Below are 15,895 nucleotides of genomic sequence, written 5' to 3' on the forward strand. Positions count from 1 at the left end.
ACTCATAATTGATTAATAATACTTGGAATTGGAGCTTACCTGTGGAGTACTGGAAATTTCCTGACACCGCAAGTGAAGAAGCAGAGGGAATTGAAATCGAGACGGCTCCTGCAACGGTACGTTGCCAATGGGCATTGCAGGATTCTCTTCACTGATAAGAAATTGTTCACCACTGAATAAAGTTTTAACCGTCAAAATGAAAGGGTGTATGCTCCAAACTCTCGATACGTTTCTGAGAGAGTTCCCAAAAATTAGAGATGTCACCAGCCCTTCTCAGTCATGGTTTGGTGGTGGTGACCCATGGTTTGGTGGTGGTGACCTATGAGAGTTCCACCAGGCCTCATTTTTTTGTGGAAAGTGTCCTGGACCCCTCTCGTGACACTGTTGAACCAAACAATGTTTCACCATGAATCCTGGATGTTCAAGAAATATTCTGCCCCAGCTCATAAGGCAAGGATGACGCGACGGTGACTGGAGACCTGTGTTCTCGATTTCATCTCCACTTTTGATTGGCCATCTGATAGCCATGGTCTCAGTACCTTGGAACACAAACTTTGTCCAGAGCTAGAGGGGACTGTCTGCAAGAAGAGGCACCCTAGTTCAAAGCGCTCCTTGATAGCAACAGGGGCGGACTTTCCCATCAGGACCATCCGTGCTGCAATAGATACCTGGCCAGGGAGACTTCGAACCTGTGTGATGGCAAAAAGTGGTCATTTTGAAAACTGATTGGTGATATTTGTGTGTAATATATGTAAGTGTAACACACAAAAGGAACATTTAAAAATCTGAAACCATATTAAATTTATTCACAAAATAGTGTGTAACAGTATTTATGGCCAGACTAGGTAGAGCTACACTTCATACAAAGCATATCATTAGTCTTTTCCTCACTTATTTGTTCATAGATCCACAGAAAATTGTAATCTCATTTCAGTCTCAGGAAAATGTAGCTACGTTACTTTTTGCAAGAGCGTTGTAAATATGTAAAATAACCCCAAGCAATCAAAGGAACATCCTGCGGACGTTCATGTTTAAAATCGACACGAGACCAAGATTCTCCCAAGCCATGTTTCATCTAAAATGAAAGTGCTAGTAGATCCTTTTGCTTAGCTTCAGTGGCAAAAATGGCGGAGGAGAAGAACTGAACCTTTCTGAAGTTGTTGCCACTACACGTGTTCACATTGTCTCTTTCTTGTTTCAAAGGTCAGGAATTGTTTTTGCCGCGGAGACAACTTGAAGCTCGTTAGCCTCGGCTCTCACTTAAAAGGCAATAAATGGCATATTTCCTTAAATAAACTTTGCTTTCTGCAACTGGAGCGAAAGATATCCTGTTATTTTCAGTTCTGCTCGTGACGTTGTGGGAACTGAGAGAAACGATTGTTTTTTGTACGCTGAGATTGGTAACGGGTTCGGAAAAAGAATCGATATATCTTTGGTTCACTTGGTGTTTATAATGGACTCAGAAAAGGAATCCATATATCTAAGGTTCACTTGGAATTTGAAATGGACTTGGAAAAAGAATCAATACATCTAAGGTTCACTTGGGATTTACATTGAACTTGGGAAAAGAAATCGCTATCTCTAACGAAAGAGATGCCTGTTTTAATGACACAAATATTACGTTTATGAAACAACAAGAGTCACGTAGAATATCATGTCTTGCAAGTGACAATTACACGTTCCAACTTCTCAATGGCTTTGGCCGACTTCCTGTAGCTGGATGATTTTCCACCCATAACCTGGGACCATGTTTAGATGGGATGGAGAACAGGCCATTGAAAGCTTGATATTGGCACTTTCGTGCAGCAGCGGCCGCACAAGCGCCACTTGTATGAAATGCGTAAACTGCACGTTGCAAGACACACCGTTAATCTATACTCTATTCCCGGAATCTGCTAAGCAAGGCCGCGCATAACGGTAGAGAAGAGGGGGAAATCGAGTGCGTAGAGCGAGACATTACACCCAGATACCCAGGACATAGTATAGGTAAATTCCGTAATAAATGACAGTCGATAAGTGTTAGCAACACTATGAGAGAAATTTCCCGCGACAAACAAAAACACCAGTTTAATTGAAACACTTGTTTTAATGGCAAGGGTGCAATTCGTTTGAACTTTCCGTTAACTTTATGCACAGATAAGCTAACAGGGACTGGACCTACAGTTTGAACTAGGATTCCGAACCACTGCGCAGTGTAGTACATTCACCCGGTATCGAACCCGGGATCTCTTCATTACCACTACGCCTACTAGGAGGCAAGCTAATTTATATGGCTACAGCCGGATTGCGCACACTTTTCCGGTTTTATCAGTGGTATCTGATAAGCCGTTGACAAGCTGTCACAATGTACAGGATTGCGCACAAAAAATGATGCGATGTTGTCAGATGTAAATGTTCTCAAGCCGTTCTCACTTCTGTTGTGTTTGTTTGTGTGTGTGTGTGGACTTACACGTGTTTTTGTAACCTAACATATCTTGACTTGCTATATTTACTGGTCAAATTATATTTTTTATTTAGTCCTTAAGAGATTTACTATTTTATTTCTAATTTCTCTCCCTCTTCTTGTCTAAAGAAAAAAACAGACTTTAAAGCTATCAAAGTGGCAACGTTCGATCAAAATCTGTGCGCAAAACAGGTCAGTGAGATTTGTGCGCAATTCTGGATCTAAAGTGTGCGCAATTCGGTTGAGGGGATTTATCTTTACTTGAGTTTTTTGCTAATATTTCCTACACATAGTATTTTTATAATAATAGGCGGTTAAGCTCCTCTCAAAATAAAATAATGTGTATGCTATTGATATGTGTATCAAGAGTGTTGTGTGGAAACCATGCTTGAGGCGAACACCTCTGGGAATAAGTTTTTCTTTGTGCGTGGGAATTGTCTTTCATTCAGGTACTAAGTTTCAATACAGAAATCTTATCTGCGTCTTCTCGTTGACGTCAGTATTGCTGTTGACACAGCCGTTTTTGCTATCTTCGTGTCACTTTGCGTTACATAAACAGTGATGTGTCAGTTGCTTAGCATTTTGTGCTGAAAATTGGAAACTTTTTCTATATATTTGTGTCCATTTTCGTTGTTTCAATAAGTACGAAGATAAAACTTGGTCACATGTCCACCCAATGCAGCTACCGTTATCCGTTGCATAATATGATAAACTGCGTATGGAGCAGTAAGCTAGGTGCAAAATAATACATACACAGATAACACCTGTAAGAAATACACAAACATTAGATCAATACAAAAAAAAGTTGTAGAAGTTACCATTGAAAATTTGCTATATGTGCTAAATGTGATATATGCAAAAGGTTACATTCAAACGAATGACAAAAGAATTCACATTGGATTTCTGTACTCTCCATGACTGAACCAATATGGATTTGTTTAGAAAAGGATATTGCTTGCTTCACAATTAGATGAAGGTTATTTCCACACTTGTCCTCTCAATTGTCACATGTCTGACCTGCCTGTCAGAATTCACTCTGTTCACGCACCATTGTATAATAGTCCCCCCCCCCTTCCAGGAGCGTATATTCTAGGTTACCTGCGAAGCCTGAAGCCTAGAGAATAAAATTCAGGAGAAAAATCGATCAGAAATTGTAAATATTATTATTCATATCAGTGAGATAGATAATAATGCTGATTCTGGAGTTGGCAACCTGATTTTTTATGAGTTGCCAACCTGATTTCTTATGAGTTGGCAACCTTATTTCTAATGAGTTGGCAACCTGATTTCTAATGAGTTGGTAACCTGATTTCTAATGAGTTGGCAACCTGATTTCTTATGAGTTGGTAACCTGATTTCTTATGAGTTGGTAACCTGATTTCTTATGAGTTGGTAACCTGATTTCCTATGAGTTGGCAACCTGATTTCCTATGAGTTGGCAACCTGATTTCCTATGAGTTGGCAACCTGATTTCTTATGAGTTGGCAACCTGATTTCTTATGAGTTGGCAACCTGATTTCTAATGAGTTGGCAACCTGATTTCTAATGAGTTGGCAACCTGATTTCTTATGAGTTGGCAACCTGATTTCATATGAGTTGGCAACCTGATTTCATATGAGTTGGCAACCTGATTTCTTATGAGTTGGCAACCTGATTTCTTATGAGTTGGCAACCTGATTTCTAATGAGTTGGCAACCTGATTTCTAATGAGTTGGCAACCTGATTTCTTATGAGTTGGCAACCTGATTTCCTATGAGTTGGCAACCTGATTTCCTATGAGTTGGCAACCTGATTTCTTATGAGTTGGCAACCTGATTTCTTATGAGTTGGCAACCTGATTTCTAATGAGTTGGTAACCTGATTTCTAATGAGTTGGTAACCTGATTTCTAATGAGTTGGCAACCTGATTTCTTATGAGTTGGTAACCTGATTTCCTATGAGTTGGCAACCTGATTTCCGAGGAATTGGTAAATTTATTTCTATTCATAGTCTAGGACCACGTGACATAGTGAAATAGTCCAGATATTGGACTCAGTATACGCTACTGGCCCCTTCCATTCTCTCTCACCATCCGCGATCTTTACTCTGTCTCGTATCCTCTCCAACTGTCCTAGCTCCCTCAGAATTCCAACGCTCATTCCATACCCGTCTCTCAAGTCAATAACCTAACGTTTGCTTAATTGCTTATTCCGCATTCCTTTCTCTGCTTGATGCTACGCTAAGAATGACAGGACACTTGTCCCTTCTACCCAATACCTTGGGTACGATACGATACCAAAAAAGAGATGTTGTAGAAGTTACCATTGAAAATTTGCTATTAAAATCCACTTATCGCCGTATAGTTATGCAACACACATAACGCCTTGCAGGGAAGTGAGCATTTCAGGATCTAGTTGCCCCATTTTTATTGCCGGCCAGTGTACATATGCGTTTTATTCTTTTCATTACAATCTGTGCAATGCATGTTCAGTACAGATCTTGGTCAAATATTTTCGTTTGAACCATAGATTCAGGCTCGTAGCCAGGCAGCCCCCCTTCTTGACATTAGGTAAAACTATTTTGTATGTATGAGGCGCATTTGAAAAGTAAGTACCGAAAGGGTGTAAAAAGTTTCGTACATTTTTTATTTTCATTGCATTCTACAGACCTTAAACTACTTTTCTACGTAGTTTCCACCATTGTTCAAGCATTTGTCGTAGCGTGGCACAAGTTTTTGTATCCCATCATCATAGAATGTTCCCGCCTGTGATGAAAGCCATCCATGCACTGCTGCTTCGACGTCGTCATCCTCGTCGAAACGCTGACCAGCAAGAAACTTCAGATGAATAAAGAGATGGAAGTCACTTGGTGCCAAGTCAGGGCTGTAGGGCGGATGATGAAATTGTTCCAAGCGGAATGACTTGATCAAATTTTGAGTTTGTCGTGAAGCAACACAATGCCTTCGCAAAGATTTCCGCGTCTTTTGTTTTGAATTGCACGACGCAGCCGGATTAATGAAGTCACAGTTTCGTAGAGGACTGTTCTTGAAATTTGTGGAAATACCATTTAAGCGACGATATTTTGACGCGTCTGTTTTCACGAATTTCCGCGTCGACCATTAGCACCAAATCCTCGGTCACAACAGATGGCCGCCCGCTCCTTGGTTCATCGTGTACTGTGTCATGACCTTCTTTAAACATCCGGACCCATTTCCTCACTATCCCTTCACTCATTACACCCTCTCCATAGACCTCACACAGTACCTCACACGTTGACACGCACCTTCTCGGTCTTCTAGGGTCTAGATCAATTACTATGTTACCCAGGATCGAACTTCTCAGATGGCTGTTAGGGTAACTATCTTACAGACCCTAACCTGGTCACTGGTGTAGGATTTTAATACCTTTCCTTAGTTTTTAGCAATGAAAAGGTACGGAACTTTCTTCCAACAAAAGTCGAGTTTATTAACATTACGAGGGTCACTATTTATATTTTGAGCCTTGGCATCACTGATTGAAGTTAGGCGCGATTTGACGTTTGCACGGAATCGTCTGGCATTATTGACCATAACGTACTTCAAATGTTTTGTCAATAACTTCATTTGTGTTGTTTATGTTGCCTTGGAGATTGCGCGACAACAATAAAATGGAATTAACTCGTGAACATTTTCGTGCGATGATTTTTTATGATTTTCGACGTGGATTATCAAGACAAGAGTGCATCGATCAACTTACTTCCACATTTGGCGATGAAGCCCCATCCTTTGCCACTGTGAAACGCTGCTATAACGAATTTAATCGTGGCCGCCATTCGCTCACCGACGAGATTCGCGAAGGTCGTCCAAAATCAGTTGTTGTTCAAGAAAACATTGATCCTGTGCAAAACCTAATACTGCAAGATCGTCATGTGACATACTGTGAGATTGAGGCAACCATAGGCATTAGTTCCACCAGCATATCTAAAATATTACATGATCATTTAGCTGCGAGAAAGGTATGTTCTCGTTGGATCCCACACAATTTGACAAAAACTCAAAAAGACGCTCGCGTCAATTGGTGCAAACAAATGCTCAATAAATACAATCTTGGTGCTTCAAAAGACGTATATAAGATTGTAACAGGTGACGAATCATGGATATATGCATACGAGCCGGAACGTAAACAGCAGTCGACTGTACGGGTGTTTCAAGATGAACCCAATCCAACAAAAGTTGTTCGCGCTCGAAGCACATCGAAACAAATGGTCGCCTGTTTTTTCGGGAAAACTGGTCCTGTGGCAACTGTGCCTTTAGAGGAACGTAGAACGGTCAACTCTGAATGGTACACAACAATTTGTTTGCCAGAGGTCTTCGGTCAAATACGGAAAACAAACAAAATGCCGTCGGATCATTCTTCATCAAGACAATGCCAGCTGTCACACATCTCGTCTAACAACCGACTTTACGAACAGTCAAAAAATCGAATCGATGGGTCATCGGCCGTACAGTCCTGATTTGGCACCCAATGACTTCTTCTTGTTCCCGAATGTCAAGAATAAATTGCGTGGACAACGATTTTCGTCGGCGGAAGACGCCGTTGATGCGTTCAAAACCCATATTATGGAGGTGTCTCAAGAAGATTGGAAAAACTGCTTTGACAAATGGTTCGAACGAATGCAAAAATGTATTGACCATAAAGGAGAATACTTCGAAAAACAATAAAGCAGTTTTCAATGCCAAATTCCTGTATTTTCATTGTTAGGCTCAAAATATAAATAGTGACCCTCGTAATGCACAATATACATTAATACTTAATCCTTGGCAATCCTGGATTTAGGTTAACTGATGCAGATTTTTATGACAAGTCCGAAACGGGTAACCCTTCCAGGATTAGTCACGATTGCTTTTCGGTATCGCAAGCACCTAGAGCCGAAGCAGTAGGTTCGAGAAACTAACCCAAGCAAATTGCAGCCTCCGAAGAGCGAGCAGTTCTCCCTACAAGGTAAACTTGTGATATCGGCAATCGGGTAAGATAGCCCAAATATACAGAAAATCGACTTCCTTTTATACTACACGGTTATTTACAAAAAAACAATGAAACTTGGTGGATATTTACAGGTTTCTATAGATTTACATAATTACGACATGTAAAATAGATGTTTACAATATTTACATAAAATAGTTAAAGTTGTAAATAACATACCTTTCTAATATATATTTTCAAAGCCAAAACCGTTTATACACTGATTAATTTTGTTTTCTTAAAGACATTTGAATTAGTTCTCGAACATTCTCAATCTTGTGCGAGTCATAGATAACGTATGCACGCGCAGATGTTGCACTTTCTATTTTCAAATGGTAACATGAACAAATTCGACTGGGGCGACACACAGTTGACGGTGGATGTCTACCCGTTTCACGTTTCTTGCATTCAGAAAACGAATCACAGACCGGACTTCACAGTCGGCGGGCCGATTGATTTGCTTCAACACTTCAAACCTTCAGAAAACTACGAGGAAAATGCATGACCTGCTCCCACGAATGCCTATGGCTTACTAACGGAAACGGATAAAGGACGTCAGCGAGAACTCACATGGTCGCGACTGCAGCGTCACTGCGGCAATATTTGCAAACTGTACTTATGAAATGCCTAGTATAATTTGTTTGCAGTGAAGGGTGAAAATATAGACAGCAGATATTATTTGACTCGCAACTTTGGTGAAGGATAAGTTCACAGAACATGAACAGCAGTCATTACATTCGTTCATCTTGTTTATAAACAGAAGTCTTAACTAGCGGCAAGTATTTAGAAGATTCTGTAGACTTTAGAAAGTTCTTCCATAAGTGAGCATCTTTATCTGTACCTTCGCTGCTCCTGTTGCGGCCTCCCTTTTAAACAGAAATATGTGACTTTGACGTCATAATCTACATTCATTCCACATTCCGCGTCAAAGGTCAACAGCTCCCAAGTTTTGGGAACGAAGGGGAGTTTTATTGCTTCGGCCGAGGGTGGAATGTATTCGGTAGGCAGTATGATTGAATATTGTGCATTTTTCTTGTATGATATAAATATCTGTTTCATCAAAAATAGTGTGGAGTGTGTAGTCAGGGGTGATGTCAGTAGCAGTCAATTAACACTTAAAGATATGTTTTAGAAGGTATACAAAAAGCACTAAAATTAGTATTTGTAAGATATCTCTAAATTTTGTAAACTTAATTACCCCTCCCCCTCCCCCCCACACACACAATTTACTGTGAAACTATTTAAAAAATGCAATCTGGATCCTTCCTGTTAAGGTTCGGCTGGACCTTTGGCATGCAAATGGGCGAATTTTTTCAAATTTTCCTCTCCATTCGAAAAACTTCTTGGATATTTCAAAATATGAAAATTTACATCAGCTTAGAATTCCTTCTAGAGCAATGACGTGTAATTTCGTGTAGTTTTCTTTCACTGTTGTTTAGATATTATCAATAGTTTTGTGATTACATAAGTCTATTAAACTATTAATAATATCTAGACAACAATGAAAGAAAACTACATGAAGATTCACGTCAATGCTCTAGAAGGAATTCTAAGCTGATGTAATGTTTCATATTTTGAAATATCCAAGAAGGTTTTCGAATGGAGAGGAAAATTTTAAAAAATTCGCCCATTTGCATGCCAAAGGTTCAGCCGAGCCTTAACCCGTTACCCCCCCCCCCCTTTCCTGGCTACCGGCCTGCATAGATTCTTAACATTAAAAATATGTCAGAAATAAGTGGCAGGTGCCATCATTCGCCACCTGAAATCCATGAACTTTCTTCTCCCCCCCCCCATCTTGTACCGTGTGTATCTTTGAACCTCTTCCAGGAACGATGACGTCCTTCTGTCAGACAATATTGACACAGTTAACAAACGAGTGAGCGGGTTATTTTATCTCCCGTGTGCTGTCACGACGGCCAGGGAGCGGGAATTCGTTTGGCGGTTTGTGTTCTCTTACGTCAGTAGCAGAGAAGAATCCTAGGAAAGCCAGTGGCGTTGTGGCGGAAGAAAAGCTGCACACAGCACACCAGAACTCGAGATTTCAACGACTTCTGCTGGGAGGCAGTTTCCACGAATCGTAACCCTTGTTTTCTATCATTGCTTAGGGCGCCCGCAGAGGGGGTCCCGGGGGCACTTGCTCCCCAGGAGATATCTGAAAAGCCTTCATAAAAATTTTGAAATTGTATTTTGAAAACATAGGCGGGAGTTTCCATGAAAGACAGGAGCACGTACGCTGGGGATACTTTATGAGAATTCTCTTAACTGGGGGAAAGCATCACCCCCAAATCACAAATTAAACTTTTACCTGAAACGGTTTATACATCTTATCTGTAATTCTCGAGTAACTCAACAATTCTGTGTACAAATATGGAAATTTTAGCTGAAAAATCATGCGCAATCCTGTTTCTGCAAAGTTTTCAATACCAAGCAGATCGGTGTATATGTAGACAGGTGCACTATGCACACACAAACGCAGATACATACGTTTATCTTCTATATATATAAAAATGGATGCGTGTGTGGGGGTGTGTATGTTTGTTTGTTCCGGCATAACTCTCGAAACGCCTGGAGCAATTTCAACCAAACTTTGTACACGTATCACTTGCAATCTGGAAAGAATATTTTGGGGTAAGACCCCTGGCACCCCTAGGGGTGGGGTGGGAAGGGGTGACATGTAAAAATAATCCAAAACGACCGATATTAAATTCCGTACAAACAGACATCCGTGACACTATGAAATCCCGCACAACGATGGTGTTTCTTGGGTTGCCTAATATTCAGGTTGTGTTCCGAAAACGAACGACATTAGTGTGGAATCCATAGTTTTCGTGACACTCCCAATGCCGTTCGACTTCAAGTTCATCACCTATCGGCGGGGGGGGGGGGGGGGAGTGGGGGGCAGGTGAAAAATAAAATGCCACAAATGACATAGATTAGTTTCGAATCCATAGTTTTTGGTGTCGCTAAGCTAATTGGTGACATTCAAGATCACATTTAAAATTAGTTACATTTTACACTATAATTTGAATTCAGCTAGTTTTTTTATAAATATGGGCCCCCCGATGACGTAGTAGTAGTAGTGTCGTCGCCTTGTAATCAAGGGATCTCGGGTTCGGAACGCGATGGAGGCAGATAGTGGTTCGTATCCAACTTTAAACTCAGTGGCGTGTGCTGAGTCTAAGACCTGAAGTAGCTCAGTATGACACCTGTTTCTAGGCTATGGAGGAGGAGAGAAGACTAGGCCACGTTGCCATCATAACGGTAGTCAGGTTACAAACTTATAAAAATTCAGGTTGCCAACTCCTTAGAATTTAGGTTGCCAACTCCTAAGAATTCAGGTTGCCAACTCCTAAGAATTCAGGTTGCCAACTCCTAAGAATTTAGGTTGCCAACTCCTAAGAATTCAGGTTGCCAACTTCTAAGAATTCTGGTTGCCAACTCCTAAGAATTCTGGTTGCCAGCTCCTAAGAATTCAGGTTGCCAACTCTTAAAAAATCAGGTTGCCAACTCTTAAAAAATCAGGTTGCCAACTCCTAAAAATTCAGGTTGCCAACTCCTAAAAATTTAGGTTGCCAACTCCTAAAAATTCAGGTTGCCAACTCCTAAAATTTCAAGTTGCCAACTTCAGAATCGCCATTATCTTCTTTTTTATATCAGGTTAATTGATTGTTCTTCAGTATTTTACTTTCTAGGCTTCAGGCTTCGCAGAGAGCCTAGCTAGCCTAGAATATACTCTCCTGTTTTAACTGTATATTAACTGTTACCCGTAAGCGGAACAACTTCGATTTACCCCATCATTCTACAACGGCCTACAAATCATCTTTCTCCTTTTCGGCTCCCAAAGCATGGAATGCATTGCCTGCGAACATCGCTATTGTAAACAACCCATAAAAGTTCAAAGGTAAAGTAAAAGATCTGCTGTTAATGGAACAACAACAGAGTTGGGGCACATACTGAAGGTATCAAGTCACTCACTATATGGGATTGTATCATTGTATTATTATTACTATTGTCTTTTGTATTTGTAGTTACACTTTTTTTGTTTGCAACTAATTTTTGTGTATTTTCTTTATATTTCTTGTATCTGTGTATTATTTTACATTTAGCTTACTGCTTCATACGCAGTTTATCTTATCTTATATGTATTATCATATTGGACAAGGGTTAGGTGGCAGAACAGCCCTTGGCTGAACCTCGACCGCTTAATAAAGTAAATTTATTATTATTAAATCGCCATAAGATGGTGTTATAGATGCTCCAATACATTTGAAACCCTGGCGTGGGGACAGTGGCGCTAGTGTCGCTATGCTAAGTTTCGGGGAAGTCTGTAGTTCACTAGGAGCACTACAAGTTCATTCCTTTGAAATGGTAGAAATTAATTATGGAAAAAATTAAGTAAAAATAAAGTATACAATATACACACAATACAATAATTTATAGATGCGCTTGGTGGGCTGTGGTTTTTATGTTGGGAGCTCTGTTCATTATTTTCTGGTATTGACATGGAAATGAAGTGTTGATATGAAACAGAATATTTAACGTTTGTTACCCGTTCTTTCCAGGTGAGTGGCTGGATTTAACAAGGCAATGACGAGGACTGACAGCTGCACCAAGTCGTCAGGAATGTTGCAAACCTTGCATGTTTCCAGATTTCACCTGGTAGGTTCCAAAACATCCAACTATTCTATAAGAGTTGCTTGAAAAGTTGTGCCTCTTTTTTTCTTAATCTTTGGAATTTCATAAGGCATTTGATTTCTTCAAGAATACCTACCGCAATAAAATCTAGGGGAAGGTATCTTGCAGCAGCAATTACTCCTGTTAGTTTGTGCAAGTGGGGCGGGGGGGGGGCAGGCCCCCCTACATTTCGCCACTTTTGCCCTTTGTCTAGAAAGGAAAATAAACTATCCTTGCCCCCTCCCCCCGGTTTTGGAACCCAATCGCCGCTACTGTGTGCAAGTAAAGGTCCTCAAGAACTGTAATGGTCGCATCCTGCATAGAATTTTGAGGACACTTTTTATTCCATGAATTTAATTATATTAGTGTGCAAGTTCCACTATGCGTTCAGTACATACTCTTAGAAAAGGAATGTAGGAATGGAAAGTGTTCGCAGTTACTCCGTGAAAACTAAATATAATTCCATTTATATAATTTCAGTGTCGAACCTAATAATACATTGAGCCCAATTAAATTATAATTGTGGTAAAACCATTAACTTTTAATTCATGTAGTATTTTCCTTAAAACTGCAGCTTCTTGCCAATATGCATAACACCAGTGCCCCCTGCCAATGTGAGTCTATCAGCTTTTCCCCAGGAAAAAATGAAAAAAACAAAAACATATGCCTCTGCTATAACTTTGCAGGGTCGCACTCTTGTTCTCACACACTTCTGTGCACAGCTGGCTAAATGGTCTAGCAAACGAAGCCAGATTTGAACGTCGAGGTTTATATTCTGTGACTTCGTTGATCTGTTTTGTTAAGCAATGGTGTGCCTGTTGTACACTTGTAACAAGTTGTTATTTTAAAAATGAGGTTTCAGAAGGATCAATTGAACTTATGGCGTTGTTGGTTATTCAAGGACATGTAATTTAATTTTACAAGGAGCAGAAGGATGACGGTATTGTAGTGGAAAAGGTGTTCGTGAGTTGCAACACTGTTAGTCAATCATTCAGATGGCGGCGGAGTTGAGAACAGGATAGATCACAGCCCGGAGCTCCTGCGAAGGCTTCTTTAATTGTTGTTTTATGACTGTTCGGCCAACACTAAAGACTGACCCTCCCCTATTTTTTTAATCCCGCTGGGTGGTCTCCTGTGATGGAAGTCTTCGTGGCAGGCAGGAACAAACGGCGACCTCCATTTGCGAGTCATCTCATTAACTTCCTTTTTCTCGGCAGGTGTACACTAACGTGGCGTTGCTGTCAATGTGTTAACATGCGATTCTCTTTCATCATCATCATCATCATAATGAAGGTTATGTGCATATTGGACCATATGTGCTCATTCTGTTTTCGACGTGACGAATGAAGGGTGGGGGGCAGTGGAGTCCGCACTGGGCTATCTCACTATGTCGCGTGGTCCTAGACTATGAATATAACTCCTAAGAAATCAGTTTGCCAACTTATAAGAAATCAGGTTGCCAACTCATATGAAATCAGGTTGCCAACTCATAAGAAATCAGGTTGCCAACTCATAAGAAATCAGGTTGCCAACTCATATGAAATCAGGTTGCCAACTCATAAGAAATCAGGTTGCCAACTTCAGAATCAGCATCATCATCTCACTGATATGAATAATATTAATTACAATTTCTGATTGATGTTTCTCCTGTATTCTATTCTCTAGACTTCAGGCTTGGCAGATAGCTTAGCTAGCCTAGAATATACGTTCCTGGGGATGGGGGGGGGGGGGGCAGCAAAACAAGCTCAAGCCAAGAACACACTGGCAGTTTGCCTAAGGAAATGTCCGCCGTGATTGGCTCACAGTGGGGCCGCGAAATGTTCCAATATTTTCACTGAAATTCAATCAATGATATGATTGTTCCAAATATGTGCTTCTTAGTAATTTTTACATGTAAAATGTTTCTGAATTTTAAATATATGTTTGTTTAAACTTAAAGCATTCTGACTTCGGTGAAACACTAAGGTTTGGGATGCTGTGGCCTTAGGCCCTTAGGAATTATTTTCATACCGCCTGTTCATCGCAATGTAACTATTTTCTTTCCTGGAAGTTCCAACATATTTATGCTCATTGTAACAAGTATTGCTGTCGAAAACAATGTAAGTTTTTTAGTAATTGAGTTAAGTAAATACGTAAAGTTGCACTTAGGAAACTAAGATACAACGGAAACACCGGGGTTCGAAATCCTAAGGGGGGGGGGCAGGGTGGATTTCCCCACACCAACAATCTTGACCTCAAAAATCCCTCCCACCAAAATTTTCCCAGGGGGGGAGTTTTTCTTGTAACAACAAAATATAAGCAATTAGTATTTACTTCTTATGCACTTTACTCAGGATAATATCGAAAACACACAAAAGAGTGAGTGCAGAATGCTTTCTCTCTTTTTCAAGAGATTACTACTCTGTCTACACCAATAACAATATGCGTGCAATAAAAGAAGAATGCAGTCAAACATAATTATAAATTATAAGAGTTTTGTATTAATACAGAAACTAAACAAAAGCATGTACATAGCAAAACGATTTCGTAATTTATTGACATTTTTAACCAGTCAGTAAAGGAATTAATTTGCTACTTTACACATATCTGATATATATAAAGTAACTAATTAATTACTTTGTGTATTTAATAATAATGTTTGTTAAAAACAATTAGTAATTAATTGACTTTCATATTTAATAACATTGTAAATATCCATATCCTAATAATTTATATATATATATATATATATAGGGTGTAGATTAAGATCTTCCCCCCCAACAGTCTTCAAAGATTTCGCACCCTGGGAAAAAGTATTTAATAGTTATTCTAGTACTCGTATCATGAAAGTAAAATAATAATAACAATTAAAGCTCTCGCCACGAAAACAGTCCAGTCAAGGTCACGCCACAGTGTTGCCAATGAGGAACAATTTCAACTCACGAAATCAACCGCATGTGTACAACGCGCGAAGTGTTGACCGAGCAGCGTGGAAGTGTGGCAACCCTGGAGGGCCAGGGGGCGGGGAGGAAGTAAGGTGAAGCTCCAACCTTGACTGGACTGTTTTCGTGGCGAGAGCTATAGTAGGTCCGTAGCGAGTGGCAAGATAGGGATGTTGAAGCCTAGTGCAAAGCGTTTTTCTTTTAAAAGACAATCAAGTCAGACTATCAGAGTTTGAAAATTTTAGATACAATGTTGTAAAAAGTGCAATCATGATCTGTAAGGAATGTATTTTTCTTTCATTTTGTGAAACAGTACTGTAAAGTTTTACAAGTTTGTGTGGAAAAATTCAGACTGCAACTTTTACATGCTATATCGTATGAGTTGAAAAACAAATATCTGTTTACATGCAGGGGTTTTGCGGTAACTAAAAACATTTTGAAAAGTTAAGTATTTTGTCTAAAGTGCATATTTATTTGCATGTTTGGCAGCTTTTAATTCATGCGTATTTTAAGTGCATAACTATTCGGGGCTTTATCATAAGTGAATGCACGTAATTCCAAAGATTATTCTCCTTGAGGCAATTCCGGTCCACGAGAGAAAATCAGCAAGCGTAAATGGTTTCTGGACCGTAAATAACCTTTTCATCTGTAAAGTATTTCAATTCAGTCCAGCAATATTTTTTCCGGATGAATTTAAATTCGGTCCAGGAACCTTTTTTTTTCAATGAAACAATAGGCAACTTGTACCGAAATTAAATTGGGCGAGAAGAAAGGTTCGGGTCCTGCAACGGAACCCATTAGAATTTTATTGGTTCCTGGAACTTTCACAAGCCTGATTGTGTGAGCAATGCGTCTGTGCTAAATTGCAGCTAACATAT

General features: G+C 39.9%; 1 protein-coding gene across 2 annotated transcripts in view; it reads left to right on the top strand.

Annotated features, from left to right (window-relative positions):
* Positions 1–15,895, top strand: part of LOC145981332 (uncharacterized) — a 276,520-nt gene that overhangs the window by 85,276 nt on the left and 175,349 nt on the right. Inside the window, exon 2 of one of the 2 annotated variants that reach the window (XM_083114542.1) lies at positions 11,985–12,081. The exons of the other annotated variant lie outside the window; for it this stretch is intronic. Within the exon in view, the coding sequence (XP_082970668.1) occupies positions 12,010–12,081 (72 nt within the window). The 5' untranslated portion in view covers positions 11,985–12,009. The remainder of the gene's footprint in view (positions 1–11,984; positions 12,082–15,895) is intronic. 2 annotated transcript variants of the gene reach the window in all.

This window comes from Lepisma saccharinum, chromosome 29 (assembly GCF_977018435.1).
Source record: "Lepisma saccharinum chromosome 29, izLepSacc3.1, whole genome shotgun sequence".
In the NCBI taxonomy this organism is placed as follows: domain Eukaryota; kingdom Metazoa; phylum Arthropoda; class Insecta; order Zygentoma; family Lepismatidae; genus Lepisma; species Lepisma saccharinum.